At 39.9% G+C, this 20,896-nt stretch overlaps 1 protein-coding gene across 1 annotated transcript in view; it reads left to right on the top strand.

Moving 5' to 3' along the window:
- The window catches only part of LOC143179356 (uncharacterized), a 165,692-nt gene that overhangs the window by 5,204 nt on the left and 139,592 nt on the right, over window positions 1-20,896 (top strand). The window contains exon 2 of the mRNA XM_076378546.1: window positions 2,448-2,721. Coding sequence (XP_076234661.1) covers window positions 2,448-2,721 — 274 coding nt within the window. The remainder of the gene's footprint in view (window positions 1-2,447; window positions 2,722-20,896) is intronic.

The raw sequence follows: 20,896 nt of genomic DNA, 5'->3' as shown, positions 1-20,896 counted from the left end.
GTTACTCTAAATTTTGTGTTAAAAGTGGTTAAACGTTCTACTAGTTATTATCTTTGGAAGAATCTTCTAGCTTGACAAATATTTAAATAAAATTGGAAATTTGTGTGTTTTTCGATTTGGTTTGCGTGAAATTCACGTAATGCATCACCATGAAAATGTTAAATTTTGTCATTTATTTATTAACACTTTTCAAATTTAATACTGTCAAACAATCTTTCAAAATCCATTAGTATTAATAGAAGAATTTTTGTATATTTTTGTGGAGATACGCTCGTGTGCATTCGTCGAAGCCTTGAGTCTGAAATCCATTCTCAGCTTCTCCTTATCGATGGTAATATTTTAAGAATCAGCTTCCTGCAGAAAGATATTATATAGAGTGTACGCCCAGAGTATATTACTCTAGAGATTGATTGAATTGCACACTTTGGATCTAGGATCATTTCATGAATATATTAATCTCACGATTGAGTTGTTTTGAATCATCACCGCTCTTAAACTTTGAGACTCAGCAATTTAGCAAAGAATTTGAATCACGTTCAACAAAACTGTTCTCTATATTAAACAGCAAAAACATTGTTTAGACATTTACTCCTACCATCAGGTTTACAAGACCTTTATATTCATTTAATAGTCACGTAATAACCGTTGTAACTTCACCAGCTGTTCGAATTTTGAAATACATATCACTATCACAAAACTACTATGCAGGACTAGAAAGAAGTTGAAAGCAATTGGAGTCTAATTGGTCAGAGTGGAATAGGTCACGCCTCGCCTCACACGCATTTTCAGATCGAGCATATTATTGGTTGAAACAGCCACGCATATTAACTCGATCGAGAAACCCCTTTTGGCCCTCTGCCGTGTGACATTTCTTTCCAACTCTACGAGGCACACACATCAATCTATAAGTAAACTATAAAAAGTTCAATTTTTTGATGCTGTCAGGACAGTTCCCTTTTAATCCTGGTCAAGTCGTTCCATGTATTCAAATTGCGTTCCTCGAAGATAAGTTTCTACGAGAAGTTCGCAGCGACATGCTTAAATGTCCCCAGGGAATGATCTACAATCCGAAATAAGAGGATCGACCTAGAGATTGCTCTTGACGATTAACTCACGGTGCAGCTGTAATCAACACAGCCTACTAAGAGATACTTCGGTGCCACTTTGTTGCAAGCGTGGACGTGACTCAACCCGTTCAGATGTTCAGGCGCCACGCTCGCTGATTTATCGATCAATTTATTAATAGGTCAGCCCTTCTCGCGTTCGATCATGAATATCGGATGAAGCAGTTCGAACAGGCGGCCGAGACGGGTCATAATTACGATGATTAATGCCTCGGGATTGGGATTAATCGCTGGGGGAGGCATATTTTCGAAATTGTTCGTCCCGCGGAAAAATCGAAAAGCCGATTTGCGGGGCAGGAACGTGTAATTTGCCTGACCGTTCTCGAGCATCTTTGTTGCTGGCGGTTGCCGAGATTTAAAGGCGCTGGTAATATATTATTTGGGAGCGTGTCTTCTTTTGAGGCGTGCGACTTTGAGGAAGAAAATGGAGTTATGATTGGAATGAATAGTTAATTCTTAATCGGTGTGGTGGGGGCTAAAGCATTTATACTGCAGTAGGACCTCGATTAATCGACTTGAAAGCTAATTCGAAACTACAGTGTTCCTTTGACGCTTAAGTATCCAAGTTTTACTTCACTGCCACTCGATCTGTGTAAGTCGATGAGTTCAATGCTCATTGCAATATTATCAGGAAGATGGAGAGTGATGGTTCGTAGTAAGTGATGCCAGTCAATAGCTAAGTGAAAGTTCATTTGCCTATAATTTCTAGCTATCTAATCGACAATTTGAATGAAAGAAACAACCTCATATCGATAAACTGATGTTTTGTTCTGTAGAAATGTAATCATTTAAAAATTGTCTGCGAATATTTGATAGCTTGCCTTTTCGACTGACGATTTCGTGTATCCTGTTCCTTAATTCGATTTACATAATTTGTTTGACACGTCTATTTTCACTTAATCGTTTCTCTCCAGCAAATTGAGTGCAATGTTTCTATCGAAGTCTCATTTATTATCAAATGTTACCCAATTTGTCAAGTCTGTTAATTTCTATTTAAATAAGTGAACTTTAATACCAGAAAAGTGTTCTAGCACGTATCTAAAAATTCCCTTCTTGAAGCCCCTCTATCTGCTACTTTAGATAGGGAAGATTCTATTTAGTTTCTCTATGCTACGAACACTAAACGCCAACTAAGATAAGCACTCAACTACATAGTAATTACATTCAATTTCGTAAATTTAGATGTATGCACATATTTCAACTGTTTTGGAACAAAGTAGGTTCATCAAGAATCGTCAGCTTTAATATCCTGGACCCATATAATTTGATATAATAATGATGTAATTAGTATCTAACTAACCTTACTATTATTTTCTGTTACAGAAAGCTTCGTTCGCGTGGTCAGAGGGTGGCGAGGAAGGTGGCGGAGGAGGAGGCGGTGGTGGTGGCGGCGGAGGAGGTGGGGGTGGCGGCACTGGAGGCACTGGAACCGGAAACACAGGGCCAACGGCCGCTGGGGGTGGCGGCCTGGCCCATTGGGTCAGCGTGATGGCGGAGCACATACACAATCCGCATTCCGCGACCGGCGTCGGTGGTGTTCACCATCAGCAACAGTCACCCCCTCAACCCCCCTATCCCTGGAACAATGGTCTCTCCAGTGATGTGAGTACTCTCTTTCCTTCGTAATTTGTAATATCCAAAGACGAACTGTTCAAAATAAAATGCATTTAGATCAGAATCTACGTAAAATGAACTTCTATATGAATGACAAAGGAAGCTTAATGTTTTTTAAAAGGGAGGATGTACGTGAATCTTCATAGCGAGCATCAAAGATGAGAAACTTACTGTATATAGTATTATATTCAGTATTATGTACAGTAGGTTTTATGTACTATTTTCTATACAGTATTCTATACTATTTTCTATACAGGCTCCTATAAATATTGATGAAAGATTTCAAATTTTTAGAAAATAGAACAGTTCCATTTCGGTGCAGCCTATTTTGCGAAATTTCTAAATAGAAGAAATGAGAAACTTATACCGTAAATTTAGAAACTGCTGCGCTGTAGCTTAGAGAATAGAAGACAGAAAACGGAAATAGATGAAAACCTTTAGAGTAACATTTTCCTCTATACATAGAAAATCTTACTCAAAATAGTGATTATTCTACATAGCTTTACGTATGGAAGGCTCCACAAATGCAATGAACGAAAATATCCCAGCACTTTATCTGCCACGTTATAGAGACCACCAATTCTATTAAGAGCACATAGAAAGACATGCACAATTATTCTATTTCTAAATAAGAATCTTTCACATTATCATTTCTCTTCAATTTACAGCTCCATCACTCATTTATAACCTCCGATAAAAATCTTCGTTAACATCGTTCAGAACATTACGAACGAAACCTAAAGTTAGTTATCATGATGTAAATAAGATTATCAGCCATGCAAGGGGTGCATTGTAATCAAAGTGTCACCGTCAATCATATTCTTATCAATCAAATAACTCCTAACCATGCTCGCACTTTCATCGCGTAAATAGCTTCCAGTCCCAAAGCGAATACAATTGTCAGACTGTTGACAACCACCACCTCAAAATCGTACGAAGCCCAAAATATCATCATAAAAAATCACACAGGGTGAACGGTTATCTAACGGACGAAACCCAAGAAGTGGTTAAAAAAAAGGCGCATGGAGTTACAAAACAACGGTCGTAGCCTTAGGAAATCCCCCGGAAGACGACGCCGTTAGACGACGCGAAGCGCGGAACGTCGAGGACACTGAAACGCGCGAAAAAAACGCTCTCTGTTCTTTTTTTTTTTTACGGGGAACGGGTTATACCCCTGTTTTGATTTTGTTTTCTGCACCCCTCTCTCTGTCTTCGGACGGAGCATCCTGCATAATTTCGGGCAGGCAGGAGGAGAGAGAAAAAAAGGACACAGGAAGAGACAAAGAGGCCGATGGGAGCCTGTGAGGGCTAAAAAAATTAGGAGACACGTGGAGGTGCGCTTGGAAAGGGTTGAAGATCGCTTTGCATACTCCTCGCTCCGCCCCGAGGTGAAAAAAAACAAACAGACGCAGGAAGCGCGAAAGAAAAAATTTTGGTAGGAACTACAACTGCGTGACGGGGTGGGGGTTGATTTGAATACGCGGATCTAGAGAGCTGCGACGCGTCGAGGGTGAAATTCCTTTTTAATGGTGCGGCTCGAGGCTTCCTTTGGAATAGCATCGAGTCCTGTTTCCTCGGGATCGTGAGGATTTTTTTCTGGATATAGTTCTTAGGATCGAATTCGACTGGGCGTTTGACTCGCACAATGAGGTTTAAGAATTCTTCACTGTTAGTACTTTTTGGGGATTTTAATATTTTTGTAAGCTCATTTTATTCACAATTTTTACTCGGACGTAAATGTTTCATGAACAAATGAATCTACAAGGAAACAGATCCAAATTTAACCACGAAAGCTATTAAAATGGTACTATTTTTTAATATGTCTCTTAAACCAATGAAATCATGGTTTCCTTATTAAAAAATACAAAGCATTACCATGTGAATTACTCTCGTATCCCTAAAAATAACCTAATTGTGCACCCCTAACTATGAGGGCTGCTTTCTCCTCTTTGACATATGTAATAACACTTAAAAAAGACATATATCTAATATTTTTATGAGAACTACTCATTACCAAAATTTCATTCAAATCAGTGACTACCACTTCAGAATATTCCCTTGTTAGGTTACTTGTCTGCATAATAAAGACGTTATATCGTAACAGTCCTGGAAGACCTCGACGTCCCAAAAACGCACCGTGAATCTACTGAGCCGAAAACAAGCCTCGCCCCGTGCAACAATCGCGCAATCAGAAACTACCCCCGGGCTTCCGGTTCGCGAAACAAAGGCGACCAGTGAAGAACAGTCTCGTCCCCGTGACGCGAAGCAAGGTGCTACGAATCGCGTCTCCGAATTCGAATGACCGGTCAGGGTGGCTGTGGGGTGAGTCAGGGGGTACCTAGCGAAACCTGCGGGACGCGGAAGACGCTTCCTTCACGGTCCCTGCGCCTAGGATCAGCTGGTTTTTTTTGTCTAGCCTGGGTGCCCGCAGAACGACATGGGACTCGTGGAGAGGCCTCCTCAGGAAAAAACAAGGAGCCCTGACAATGAAGGGACGATTTAAATAATCCGCGGCATGCAAATGCCCGAGAGATTCTCACGGGACAGGCCAGGGGTGGGGGTTGATCGGCCCCGGGAGAGAAAGGAAGAAGGCCGCGAAGACAATCGAGCAATCTGCATACGACTCATACGGGTAGCGGCATTCAACCCCTCACGAGTGTTACGGGGATGATCGACGGCGTCCTGGAAGAGTTTAATTGACGGTTAAGGCCTCTGCTGTGTTTGTACTGTTAGATGCAGAAGGGCCTCGGCTGAGCTTAGTGCCAAAGTTTCGGGAAGAGTCTCTAAACGTTATGAAATTAAATATTTCTTATAGGTATATTATTTGAACCTCTAATGAAGCTAGCTGTAATGCTTGCGAAACGTTGGGGAAATAATTCTGCAAGGACATGGCCTACACTTGAAAGCCTCAAATCTCTGAATATTACTAGTTTCACTAAACTTTCTTCTTCTGTTAAGAAAGAATGATATAAATAATTCTGTCTGACGATAAAACACTCTTTCGATGAGACACTCTAATTTATACACTCAAACATATGTCTTTCTCACCCATAATGTTCACTAAGGCTTATTTGCTACAGAGAAGCCAAAAGCTCCTTTAGTATTTCAACGCAACTACTCACAAAAAAGCGACTTTTCTTCTTCCTGATAGTCTATTAAAAAAAGCACACACTCGCAGTAAAAACAGTGTGGCCAAGAGACCGATCGGACAAGTCCCTGCTCCTGAAAGTGGTTCAAGGACACGGAGAGCCCCGAGCGTATCCCAAGCAAGGGGGTTGAAAAGGAAGAACCGGCTCGGTGCCCCTGTAAACACGTTTTCGGATGTTGTAATCTGTCGCCGGTTTCGCCCAGCGGGTGGTCAACCCTTTTTCCATGCTTTTTTACGCCTGCCCGACCTTAATCCCTTAAAACGCTTAGAGCAGCTCTTTAGGGTAATTTCCAGTGGTAGGGAGGGGAGATCGAGGGGTGACCCGATGCAGCCTGAAGGTGAAGATGCAAAACACCTTGGAAAACACCGGCCCGAAGCGACTAACTGGAACTCGGTGCCGCGTGAGAGTCCTGCAAGGAACTACCCCACGGAAGATTATGCAAAGGAAGATTTTTCCACCCCTTTGGCACCGCTACCCTCTGCCCCTCTGCCACGACGCCGCGTCGGGACGAAAATTAAAATAATGGCCCGTTCGCGTACCCTGCTGCCAATTTTCTCTCTCTTTTTCCCCCCTCTGTCTCTCTTCCTGTTTTCTCCTCGCTCCTTCAACCCCCTCCGCGCGCGTTCCTCTCTCCCCGCTGCTCGCCTTGGACTGTTTTTTCCCGGCATTTTTTTTTCCTCGGACCCGGGGATGCAAATCGTGCAACGGCATTTTTGTCTCTGCACGACGTGAGACAAAAAAAAAAGGAGCACGTTGCACGGTGGGACAGGGTTTCGCTCATTGTCTCGTTCCTGAGGACACGTTCGTTACGGGGGTAAGCGAGAAGGGCGGTCGATCACTCTGCAACCCCTTCTATCTCTCTCGCTTCTCTGATCTGAATCGGCTAATGAATTTTCGCGTAACGTATCGCGAAAGCTGTAACGGGTTACGCTGAATCTTTTTTTTTCTGAGACTTTTTTTTTATTCTTGTACGTTGCGTTTTAGGGAGGCTGACGGCTGTCTCATTGTCAGTTCTATATTTTCCCCTCCTTTTTTTCTTATCAAGGTTAGTCGACTTTCGGTGACCATATTTCATGAGGGGATTTTTATTATTAGGTACACAGTTTTTTTTTGGACAGGATGAATACTTTTGAATGCAGTCGCGAGATTTGAATGATTCGCTTAATTTGCCGGAGATCGTTTGATTAAAAGGGTGGGAAAGGTGTAGGGCAGTTTCTGTTCGGGTTCCTTTTTGTTAGAGAAGGAATCTTTGTAGTGGTTTAAATGCTATGGGTTGTTGTTAATTTTTTTTGCTGGTGCTTTAGCTTTTAAAGGATACGTGAATTTGTCGCTTACATAATTGTCCCTTCCACTGAATCGACGTTCTTTACCGATGAAATACTATAATTTTTTAAATAGAGAAACCTAAGAGATTTTCGTATACAGACTTCCTAGTTCTCAAGCTTCTTATTGCTTTTTCTGACCTTAAAAATACCCCAAAAAAATTGAAAATTGTTTATTTTTGACAATTTTCCCGCGATCGTACGATATCTTAACATTCTTTCCAACAAAAGCAAACATATACCGAATGGTGACTGAAATCCAAAATAGTATAAAATAAATGACAAACTGGGTAGTGGATAGAAGTCTGTCAAAAGGTAGGGTGTGAACCGATTCGCCAGAGTGGAAACACATTCTGCAAGCGTTCTGCATGTCTAAGCGAACCAGCAATGGCGAGGAGAGAGAAAGGAGGGAGAGAAGAAACTAAAAGGGAAATCACCGCGAAATCGTTCCGACTGGACGACTACAACGTCGACGGAAGGATCAGAGGACGAAAACGCGGGAAAAAGGGCCATAACTCTGTCCCGGGCCCAAATGTTGTGACACAGTCACCAGAAAGGGGTTTGTTGGCTGCAAGTTGCTCATTGTCTCTTCTGTCCCCGATCGCTGGAACTCTGAGCGCTATCTGCGGGGGGTTGTTTCCCAGCAGGGGTCGTAATGGAAATATTGAAAAGTGTGAAATTCTTAGGTACGAAAAATAATCGTTAATCAAGTACCGTGTTTGCTCGATGAACGAATTTAGATAATTCGGTGAGAAGAATAGTGCTATCCCTTAACTGCAGGCCAGACGAGGAAGTTAAATTTACGTAGAGATGAAATTACAAGTTTTTAATGTCACCATAATACAATTTTTTTAACAGTAGCGACTTTATATCAGAAAAAGTATAGGAAAAAATAAAGCAGAAAGGAAGCGAGACAAATTTCACCAAACGAGTCAGAGATACTAGAAACAGCGATGAGCCTATGACGAATAAATGCACCTCCAGCTGCCAAGACTAAGCAGGAATCTTCCGAGCCATCAACATCAAAGTCAATTTGAACGGAAGAGTCCCTAGTCTCTCCCCCAAAATAGGATTTGTTTTTTCACCATGAACAGCAACCCGTTAACATCTGACAACCGTTAGCCCCGAGAAGACGTGACCAAGAATTTCAGTGGAAGGAGCACCGTTAGGTGGAGGAGAACACGAAGAGGAAAAAAATGTTGGCACCCATGAAAGACGCGGCTCGAACGTTTCCTCTGAAGATTACGCGACCTCTCTTTCGGTCCCAACCAGAAGGAAGAGAAAAAAATGCTGTCGGTGCGAAGGGGTGCTGAGAGGGGTGCGTATGCAGATCGTCGTGAAAGTGGAGTACAAAGGGCCCATAGTCTCACGCTATTGTGGCCCAGGTAAGATAAAGGTGCGCCTCGGGGCGCCCTCGGTCCACCACCCCGAGCTCCTCCTGATGTCTCTTTAATTTTTATTAATGACGACGAATTTGAATTTCTGCATCGGTGATATGGGAACTCGGCGTTGAACCGCGTGCGTGACTCGGACGAATTTTCGTGGCCTCTGGCATCCGTCCTTTTCTCCATCGATCATAATTATCCCGTTTAAGGGACGGGCGACAGTGTCGCGAGGAAGCTTCGGTGGTGAAGGTGTCTTCTGTGGTGCGTCGAAGGGTGCTTTTCGATACGCTGATGATTGGACGATTAAATGATTATGCGTGTGAATATTGTTTGAATTGTTGTTAGATTACAGGACTACGGGAGAAAGTCGTGAAAAATTATATGTATTTTTTGGTTTTACATAAGGGCACGTTTAAAACTAGAAATGTAATACAAAACAGTATTTTTATTCGGTTTTAGTACTAAATGTGCATTCTTTTTGCCTTCTAAAACATTTTAAAACACTGCTTATAATTATATTAGTTATTATATTGGGTTTTTTTCTTACAAATTCTGGCGAATTTCTTGTATACTAATTTTTTCTTTTAATAACTTATTCGTTTCCTTCAAATGATTTCTCAGTTCTACTTGGACTTGTCATGATGTTTCCTTGTAAATCATTTTCAAAAGATTTACAGTTTCACGCTTAATAGGTTTTCATCCCATTTTAACTATTTTCTACTAAAATCCCTTTTTTTTAATTACTAGATCACATAAACACTTGGAAAGTACTTTATTTTTGCATTATATTTTTCTTGTGCAATTTTTTCTCGTGATTTATTGTAACAGAAGTACACGTTAATTAACACAACGTCAGGGTAGATATCTGCTTGTTCTACCATTCGGAAAAGAGTATCATTAAGTAATGTAGTAATTGAGTAATTAAAAGAATGTGGTGTTTTGTCCTGAATTGGAGTCAAGTCATTTTACGTCGTCTCACTTAGAACGAGGAAACATTAATTGATGATCTACTTGTTCAATCGCTTGGAAATTTGATCATAAACCACACTATAAAGCAATTTTTCTTTCAAGCAGGGGAAAGTAATTTTTTTAAGAGTTTTCTTTAACGAGAAAGCGTTATACAATATAACACAACCGTTATTAATAATATTTATTCATTTCAAATAGATGAAAAGTGTATCACACTTAACACAATCATCGTGGTATCAAGTACACAATTCCTAAATAAAATGTAGGTACCTAATTCTATCTTAAAAAGAAGTAGAATAAAATATTTATACAGAATTCAGTTTTGTAGTACTATAAACAAAGCAATACAATAATTATCTTGTATATCACCTATGTAACCTATCCACATTAGCACTGATGGCAAGACTAAAATGAGTAGACGTACACAAACATTCGTTACTTGAGTATAGCACTGTCTATAGTGTCAACTATTCCTTTAGTTCTATAAAAAGACCCTCGAACTTCTATAACTTTGTCAACTTTTCAACTTCCAGCCAAGAATATCCCTAAGCTATTTTTAAAGTCACATGCTTTAATAAACTGCAGGAGCATAGAATTCCATATCTGTGATTATACGTGTCATTAATCATAAAAGTAACTTAATTGTAAGTCATTTTTTGTGATTTTATAACTTTTTTCACTGCTTCAGAATAATTTTACTACATAGTAAAAGGTGTAATTTTGGTACATCGAACCATTTGAACTGCTTTCAAAATTAAAAATGAAAATAAAAAATGTTTTATAATACAAAATATTTAAGTTTACATGAAACCAGTAATTACAAATAAACGTATGAATATTACGTATGAATTATAATTAAATTACACATTTTAGTTAATATGTTAAGCTTCTCTCTGAATTATTCATAGCAAAATTTTCAATATCCAATATCTCAAAAAATTTAGAATGTTTAGAAAGAATTGACGACTTGAATTAATTTACAAATTCATTACACATGCACATATTCACAGCACCTACACTCGTTTAACGAAAATAAAATTTTCTCATAAGCTTACCATCACAGCTACGACCATAATTAAACAATTCAATTTTCAACTGTTTCTCAAAAATTCTGCTAAATCGAATTGCTTATTTTATAATTCCTCGAATAGCGCAGCACAAAATAAGCAGTAAACTCGGGCCATTTTCCTACTCGTGAGCTCATTTCGTATTCGACAAATCTTCCTCCTAACTTAAACAATGAAAAATCAAAGCGGTTTTCGTTGTTGAATAATTTCCGCGCGTACAAATCTAGTTTCCCGCCGCGCCGCGTCGAAACGCTCCACTACTGAGCATCCGTGACTAAGAAACGAGAAGAGATTCTAATTAATGCATTCCGTGTTGTCAGCTCGTTAAAGTGGCGCGTAGAAACCTCGGTGAGTGTCGTGGAGAAACAGTAGATTCAGTGTTTTAGACGGCCACGTGTTTTTTAATGACGAGTAGCAGACGCTGGTGGCGTTTCGTCGGCTTGATCGAGAAGGGGCCAGTGTCTCCCGCATTTTTTCCTCGCGAACAAGGCCCCTCAGAACTGGGGAGAGACGCTGTTAAAAAAGAAATCCGCCGCTGGACAAAATCACCGGTTTAAAATAATTTCGACGTGAGAAAAATCAGGTTGCAGTGTACAGTCTTGCTATAGAATCACTGATAACGAAGAGGACATGTATCTGAGGCCAGCCTATGTATTGGTAGTTCTAAATTATCAGAAGTTCCTTTGTTATTAAACTAAGGATATTTATGCGAATTCCTATTTCTATAAGTACGTCTAAAGAAACAGAAACTAAATAGAGATTTTATTCATCCTTCAGAAATAATATTTTATAACACATTTTACACACTTCTACAAATTATGTATATTCTACACTTCCTTGCACAAATTTCCCATAAATACATGAATTTATGGGAGTAGCCTACTCATAATATTGTGTAAAAGAGATTCAAGCAATCCGAGATTTTACAGAAACTTAGAGGTGTCCACGAGCGAGAAACTGTCATGACCCGAATTAAATTAGAAAAAGGGTAGTACAGATAATGACAGCGATTACGCGAGGAGAATCGTCGGGAAATTGGAGGGCAAGCGGTTCGAGGTCGCGTGATTAAACTTTGGACCACTTGCTCGCGGGTCACAATCGCGCGAGACTTCCGGAAGTTCCAGCCTTTCACCGAAGTTCGAGGAAAGTCCCAAAAGTTGTAGCAAAGGATTTCCAACGTGTTTCTTCCCTTTTTCGCGGAGTCGATGGACCGTACGCATGTACCGTGAATTTTTCGATCGCTGGAATTTCTCCGGCGAGCAAGAGAGAGGGCAGGAAATTGTAAATATTGGAATCGATGGTGGAACGATGGAAGAGGAAACCGTGAGGGAGGAAAATTGGAAAGGAGTGCGTTCCAGCAGCGAAACTGGGTTCCTGAGAATGGATTTAGAACTTTCCATGGCGGCGAAAATCCTTCCTTCGTTGAAGTTTGATTTTTGCTGGTTCGGTAAGGGTGAGGCGGTTTATCGTAGTTTGGAGAAGTTTGACGGATAAATTTTGAGGAACGTGGTGGCAAAAATTGATGAAACATTTGGGGAAGAAAATTGGTGAAGAAATCGGTAAGAAATAGTAGAGGATAGACGCTATCCCTTCGCTTCTGGAATATTAGAAATAGTTTATAAATGTCTCTTGCGAGGCTTAACTGAAGGAAGTTTCTCAGATCAATTTACACACTAACGACTTGAATTTACTTTCTCGAAGCTGAGGGCCAGGTAAAACGACCATTATATCGAGCATGTATGGAAACAACCATCGAATAACGAGATACCTGTATCTATTATATCCGATATTTTAGAAATATATAGTTTCTAAAATATTTTTGTTTACTTCAATTAAAAGTTATTACAGCAGTAACTCTCTACAAACGTACAAAAAGTTGGAGAATGTAAGAAATTAATTTCTAATATCAATTTACGTCCTAGCGACTTGTATTTATCTTTTCAAAGGCACAGATCAGATAAAATGAAAGAATAGTTCTATGAAAACACATATGTTATTAATAAATTCCGAATCTGGATATTTATGAAATATAGAATCAGAATTCTTAATCTCCAGAAAAGTACAAAATTCATAGACCTTATATATTTGGAATGGAAAATAGATCCTTAATTTGATTATTCCTCTAATTGTGTTTACGAAAATAAGAATTTGCATCAACCACAAGTTAATTATCGAGCTTCAATCGATATAATATTATATCTTCTATTCTTGCCATAATTTGCGAAGAGCACGCAGTCTCTCAAACACAATTTTATTTAAAAAAATTCTAAATCTCTTATATCACAGCTTTAAATAACACTTATCCAATGAACTGTGTTAGTCGAAGTTGCCTGTATCTTAATCCTTTCAAAACGAGAATAAAAGTTTATTGATCCCCTAATTGCATATACCTGTTTGTGCATTCAGAGGATTCAAGAGGTTAAACGAATTTTCAAATTATTTGATTGAAAAGTTCAAATAAAATATTTAACGAGTCTCTTAAAAAACTCAATGATACTTCAATGTGCTTTCTTTTCAATTCTTTGTACGTATGTATTCGTTCTACCAATGTCGTCGATGTGAGTGAAAGAAGAAGAGCAGGAAAGAAGAGCATTGAAATCAATATTTAACTTCGCGAAAAAAGAAAGCGAAGGGTACTTCAATTGCATTCACTCCCTAGGCAGCATCCAAAATATCGAAACTCCAGGTGAAACACTCAATTTTGCAAGGAAACTTCAGCTTGGAGAGTTTCTGTGACGTCGGTGGTTCTCAACGTTCAGGCGTCTGTCCGCTTCCTGTTAAATTCACATTGTTCGTTCGCGATTGAACCAACGAAAAGAAATCTTAGAATTCGATTATCAAATAAGGGAGGTCTCCTCCTATTAGAAGTCCAAAATATTCAATCTCCATTTCATTATTTACACATTAATTCGTACATTCTCTATAATTTTTCATTTCAATCGTCATAATACTATATTAAGTTTCATAAAGCTAAAGTGAAGGAGCTATGCAAATAGAAATTTTCTTCTCGCTCTTCTCAGAGGTTTTACGTTCTCGACTTATGACAGTTTTCTCGCGGGAAACGATTCACGTATTTTCCTAGAACGCCTATCCTCGTCTACTAGCTCAGTTCATTACCAACAGATATCAAAGTTTATTTCACGAAATATTACTACTGTCGATATTGCACACTAGACGATATTAGACGCCGTCATCGCGTACGGCAGAGAAAAAGAAGCGAAACAGTATTACCACTGTTAATCGAACCCACCCCATCGAATCGCGCCTACCAACTCGGGGGATAAAAATCTCCCCCAGAATGTAACCCAGAGAAGAGAAAATAATGGACACCGTCTACAGCGCAAATTTCCCCCCCTTTCCCTCGACTCGTTTGTCGTCCTCTGTTCAACGTTTAATAAAAAACAAAGACGACGAGACCGACGGCGAGGCGAGGACGTGGGAGGGAGAGGGTGGAAGAGGCGGAACAGAAGGTGGAAGGCGAAAAAAAGGCCGAAAAAAAGACGCCAGTGGAAATATCGGAATCGATATTTGACCCACGGCAGCGATGGAGAAAGACGGGAAATGGAAGGAAACTCGACCAGGCGCCGGACTGGTCTTTGAAGAGCCCAGCTAGCTACCAATGTTGCCGCCATCTTTCCGATATTTGATGGATCTCGGGAGAGAAAGAGCTTCTTCCATCTGTCGCGCGATATTGAAGGCCGGGGCTATGGGGGACAAGAGGGGGGAGGCACAAGCAGAAAAGGTAAAGGGGCAACAGAGTGTCCCCGGGATATTTACGTAATTAAATATTCGAGGAAATTGTCGAGCGACGTGGAACGTTTCGGGGCTGCCTTCAGGCTCAGTGGATTGAAATTTTAAAAGACAGCTGTAGTATTAGAAGCTTTTCCTCCTCGACCGACTATGATGCAAAGTAGCGCGTAATATCGCCGAGTACCACTCTAGCTTTCTTTTTATCGTCTACTTGTTATACATTTCTTAGCGTGGACGTATCGAAATCCTGTGGAAATGTAGCTTTTTGTTCAAATTATTAGTTATGTAGGTGAATCTTTTAATACTGTTAGACTATATACAATACTAAAAATGAAAGCATTGCTTCTTTAAGTTTTGTTTAAAAAGATACCGAATTAAGCTATACAACTAATGATATTGAGATAAGAATTTTGTTGTTTAGAGAAGCAGATAAATAGTAGAATATCGAAAAAGCAGAAACTTGATACGTAAATGTGGAACGTTGAAAGTTAGATAAGTTTAGATGGAAATTAAAAGAAATTGGAAGTGAGCATTCACTTTGTGAAATAAATTGAAGAAATTAAGGAAACAGGTGAAATGTTAATATTCAATAGTTGGCTATTTAAAAAATAGGACATTCAAATCGGAAAAAAAATACATTTTCACGAAAAACTTAAGCTTTCAAATTGAATAAAACTAAAAATCATAAATTCAAGATTCATAACCTTTACTACACCTGCGTTCTTGTAAAAGATTATAATATATATTTTCAGGTACCCATAACATTATATTAATACGAATACCGTGACATTTTTAACTCTCTGAAATTTTAATCAGTGCCCATACACACTTTACTCTTAATTAACAGAAAAACGTTTAGCAAATTTAGCCGAAGATTTTCGCCAGATAACGTCGATCAGGCTTCTTAATTCAATCACGGCAGTCCTTCCAGTAAAATCGCAATTACGAGGGTATTTCTATATATTCAAATCGAAGAAAAAGCAAATGATGATGGAAGGGCCGAAATTGGCGTTGAAATGTTTTAAACCGATAATTCCATTAGAGCAGTGCCGCCCGGATACATCAAGCCACAATTTAAATATAAAGAAAAACCAAAGGATCCACTCGGTCTTTTGTTGTGCCGCGAATACTCCGAATGACGCAAATCGTGCCATAAAATCGTACATCGACTGTGCCAGATAAAATTACGTTTCCCTGGGTGTCGTCGCGAAATGGAAATTTCTATCGATAGAACCAGTAAAAAGGGACGGCGAGAAGAAAAACGGAGCCAAAAAGACGAGGCACAAGCGAGGAGGACAATTGACGAAGATCGATGCATATCTCAGAAAAGATGGTGAAAAAGGAGGGAACTATAATTCAGCGACACAGTGATCCTAGGAAGGCCATAGTCCTGGTGGTCCTGTGCTGGACTTTGTGAATCGTAGAAGCGAAGAAAAAGAAAGGACTTGAAAAGACTGAAAAACTGGAAAGCTTGAGCGTTGAGTCATTAGTGTAACCGATCTGGGAAATGAGAAGCGTGAAAGGAAACTGGAGTAAAATACGTTAACAAAGTAGCAGGAAAACGAAGATGATAAAAGAGGCGAGCTTCTTAGCGAAAAATAGCGAAGTCCGCTAAAAGGGTGGAGAAGATCGAAACAGGGCGAGATGTTAGCGAGCGTTAGTGGTAGCGCGGCGAGTTCGAGTCGATTTTTCTCGAGCCAAGGGATGTTTTTATAAAATTATTCGAGGCCCGAGGCGGCCTCTTCTATTCTGCTGCTAGTTTGATGAAAACAGGAAAAAGGGAGGGAAAGGGCGGTACTCGCGGAAACGAGGAGAAAAAAGGGAAGGCGAGAGGGAGGAAAAGAAGAAAAAGAAATACTGGCCCACGAGATCGATATTGAACCCCCCTCTCGTTGGAAAAAAAGGAAGAGCCAGAAAGGACGAAGCTACGAAGGGGAAGAAACCGAAAGGGAGGGATGTGGCTCCGAGGAACGACACTGGCTCGTGATAAAAAGCAAGGTTTTCAATATTGTCGCGGAAATATCGGTGCACCGAGCTCAAAACTGTCCTCTGGATGATTTCTGCCGTATTCTCGTCGTTCGATTGAGTCGTGTTTCATTTAGGCGTAGATGATTCTCATTTCAGTGAGGGATTCTTTGACAAATGGAGTTCCAACTGTACGTATAAATTCATGAAAGATTGATCGGTTAATTAGAGATCTTCCTTTTTATAGAAATACGAGTCTTACTCGATATAAACTCACGAGTAGATCTTTATGTAGGTACGTATTTATGAGAAATTTCAATACGTAAAAGAGTACAGAAATCATATATCTAAGAAATATAAATATACAAAACATACATAATAAAATATTTGGAGGGGGAAACAAACCTCTTCTCTTGCTAAAGTTCGCCTCACTATGTTCCAGAAAATAGTAAACAGAGTAACGAGCTTGTAAGAAAACCACAACAATTTCTCAAAGCTTTCACAATGCTAAACAAAAGAAAATAACATTATTGAAGCTCACCTATGTACGTCCTTCCCTCAAATATCTAAACCACTCATATTAGACTTTCTCCAATTTTGTCAACAACTCACCAAAGATCTCTTTAATCATCCACCAACCAGCTCTCTAAACTGTTTCCAAATTCTCCACCTTTCAACTACTTCCTCATAATTCTCAAACATCTAGCAATAGAAAGAAAAGCGATAGGAACGCACCCCAGAATTTTTTGATCAGAAGCAAATCTGAAAGGGTGGAACAACCGAGGATAAAACATTTCACTGAGCTGAAAAGCGACGTGAACGACGGCCGACCGGAGGAATCGCAAATCGGAAAGGAAAATTCGTCGCGCGTCCTCGTTCCCCGGGGTGACCGATGAGCGCGCCCCCCGCCACGCTAGATCGAGAAATATAACTTCTTTCGGGGTAGTGAGGGCGGGGGTGGAGAGAAAAAAAAGACTCCTGGAAATGACGCTCACACGGACGCCGAAAAAAAAGGACGAAGAAATATCAGGATCGATATTCGACCCGGAAAAAGGAGCAGCGCTGCTCGAAGAGAGGGTGGAACGTGTAGGGGTCGGGGTACGGGGGGCGGAAGAGAAAAGTGAGAAAAAGAAAGCGTGTGCACTCCGGAGAACCCGGGGCTGCACTTTGAAGGAACGTACAATGGCGAAGCGTTCTCTTTCCTAATATTTACAGGAACACTCGCGACTTGAGCCCTGGAATCGTCCCTTTTGGATGATAATAAAGCTTTTCCTCGTATCCGTCTCACAACCAACCCCTTACCACTCCGTATTTATTCGTTCACTTTCAACTTCGTTCTGGAAATTAACCCTCGGATGGCAGATCTTGGGCCACGACGTAAAAAGTCGACTTTGGGTCTTTTTGGACCCATAGTAACATACATATACTTTAAGATAGTTTCTTTGTCAAAATTATATAAGGTAGGTGACCCAAATTTTGCCATGTTAATGTTTAAGATTTTGTATAATATTTCTGATTACACATGTAGTGAAGTTATTGAATGCTTTGTGAAGCTTAGAGTTTTATCTGACAACTATAATAAATTATTATCCATAAAAGAGATTTTTAATTATAGTTTAGAGCAGAATAGTAAAAGGCTACGACTAGTGAAATTGTCTTACCCGAGGTACGCAATTTCGCCATATCGTAGCGAGAAGGGTTGCCAACTTGGTCTAAGAGAATTCTTTTTCAGTAGTTGCTGGGCAAACTGATCCGATTGTCTGTCCTAGCACCAAATTTGTATATAAAACTTGTTTTGACAAGTCTTATTACACACAGAGCTTTGCGTAAATTAATAAATTCACATTGTAAAACCAAGTTCATTCTCTCTACAAATCTTACACTAGTGTTACTTTGCGATTTTATTTATGAGTAGTATGGTGAAATTGAGGTCACTTATCTTATTATTATATATCTAAACGATGGTTAGACTGTAACAAGAATGCAAAATACAGAACAAATTATTCTTGATTCGTCATTTGCGCAGTGTATACATAAAATACTCAGATCGCTGATAGAGCTCAGATAGCTGGCCCAGTGTCAGCCCTCTGAAGGTTTATTCGTAAAGCTTCATTGAATTATTATGATCGAGGGATGGGTGATATATGTGTGCCGCCTTTCAAAAACATTCCGATTCCATTCTCAATTACAGGAAGGATAAATTAATAATGAAACGGTGGAGGTTAAAGGGCACACTTTTCCGTCGCTTTTGAACTTGTGCAAAGCCTTTCTTTCAGAGGAGCGAAGTGTTCGCTGGACGCAGAGAACGAAAAAGCAAACAAAGGACAAATAATTTTTAATTAGTGGAGAAAGCCTCTTCCATCCCCTGCAGTACTCTCATTCACCGAGTTCTTACGCGTGTTTTTTATTGAATGTTTTCAGCCTGGTAGGTTTCCGATTTTTAATAAAGGGAATTTTGTTGGTATTTTATTTCTGATTTTGCGTATGAAGGATTGTTTATGAGGCATTGGTGATGATGTTTCTTCGAGACACTTTTCCACGATGCAGGTAGGAAGTTACGTCTGACTAGGTCCCTCCAGGATATCCGAACCCCCCAAATATCGATTCAATGATTCTCGATCGATCACTCGTTTACGAGCCCCCTTTCTGATGTAAATCTCACAGCGACAATTTGCAAACGAGCGCCCTTCCTTTCGAGGCAGATCGATCGGGGGTTGAACTCCTTAATTTCTCTCGGAAGATGACCGATCACGGTCCCTCGAAGACAACCGTGATCAATGGTTATTAATCTTCGTTGATGTCTCACTTCTTGGGCCCTGGTTAAGTGTTCCAAATATTCTGACATCTGTGTCGAACGATTTATCGTCTACTGCAATAGGAGAACGAAAGGGAGGATGCTGAAAGAAACGGAGCAAGGGGATCTGTGAGGCATCCCTGTTGGTTTGCTTCTTGGGAAGTCGTTTTATTTTTAAGTTGATAGATAAATAAATAATTTCCAACTCTTCAAATTTTCAAATATTAAAATCTTTTAACTTGAAAATTGTAAAGTCTTCTTATATGCCTTTTTTCAGTTCTTCTAACTTTCAATTCTTGGAAATCTTTACTTCAACCGTAAGCAACTCTATCTTGACATGATAAGAGTTAAAAGATCCCAAAGCTATGAAAGTGGTATATAAAAAAGTGTCCAGTCCTGACCAACAAATCACTCGTCTCTAATTACATTTAGAACACTTGTCTATTTTTCTGTGCCTATAACTAATTCTTTGCCTTCGTATAAAAATCATGTATATAAATACAGAACTTTTATACATAAACTGAAGAATTATTTCTTCATTAAAGTTTGCTTACGGACATATAAAATTAAACGAGTATTAAACTTTCTTTTTTTTTAAATAATTTCAATCCAAAGGCGCAGAAATAAGTACGAGCACAAAATATGAACAAGTACCCTATATTCTAATATCTCTAGACGTGTCTCCAAAATAACAAGTCCTCTCGGGACTCCAGTTTCTCTTTCCGCTCCTCCAGTCCCGCAGCTCGATCCCAGACCGTGACACCGAAATCGTTTCGCGGGGCAATTTACACTCCAGAAGCATCGTATTTACATGCGGCATAACGAGCCATTATGCCAGAAGGAGAGGAATATTTCAGCGTTCGAGAGGAGTCTTCGAGGAAGGCTAAGGGGGCCACTCGAGACTATCGATAGCCTCCTATCGCGTAGACGTCATCGCGAACATTAGAAGGCCCGAATCGGCATGTCGCGCACTCAGCGGCGCGATCCTCTCGAGGGCTCTCTCCAAGGGCCAGCACTCTGGGAGAATTTCACGAAACAACCGATCCTCTGTACCTCGGCCCCATGCTCCGAGGAATCGGCAGAGGGGAGCACTTTTGCTGCTCGTTTCCTTAGCCCGCGCTGGATTCGATGGCTGTACGAAGTCAGAGCTCGTTTAACCTAAGCTTTGTGGCTTAAGTAGCTCGAGTAGTTTAATTCCGCGCAGTGTACACTTTTGGTTGAGTGGATTTGATAAGGTGGCGAAGGACGCGACAGAGAGGTCAGGTTGAAATTTCTATGGTTCCTGGAGCGGCTGGGGCTCGAAGTAAAGTAGAGCGTTGACTGTCTCGATCATCGACTATCGGAAACTGTAATTACTGACTATTTGAGTAACAGATTTTCGATACCAGAGCGGGTTGTGAATAATTGTAGAATTATTCTGTGCTGAATGTTTATACTTCAAAGGTTTTGTATCGGTGAGGGGAGCAACTTTTGAAATATCACTCAGTCAAATATTCTTCTCTGCTTTACTGACGATTCTAGACACTTGAGAGCATTTTTCAGCACAATCCATTGTCATGAAACGAGAAATATATAAAGACATAAGGACACTAAAAATCATTGAAAAATTCAGGGAGAACCAGAGTAGGAATTTACCATAAAGATTAAACACAACGTAACATGCAAAACTAAATTCCTAAAAACAAATTGATTCATTATACTCGTTATTGTTCTCTGTTTCTGTATTAAATCGTTAAAAATAGTTCTTTTTCTTCGAC

This window comes from Calliopsis andreniformis, chromosome 5 (assembly GCF_051401765.1).
Source record: "Calliopsis andreniformis isolate RMS-2024a chromosome 5, iyCalAndr_principal, whole genome shotgun sequence".
Taxonomy (NCBI): domain Eukaryota; kingdom Metazoa; phylum Arthropoda; class Insecta; order Hymenoptera; family Andrenidae; genus Calliopsis; species Calliopsis andreniformis.
Note: the sequence above shows the minus strand (reverse complement) of the source record. Positions and strands in the feature narration are given on the sequence as shown.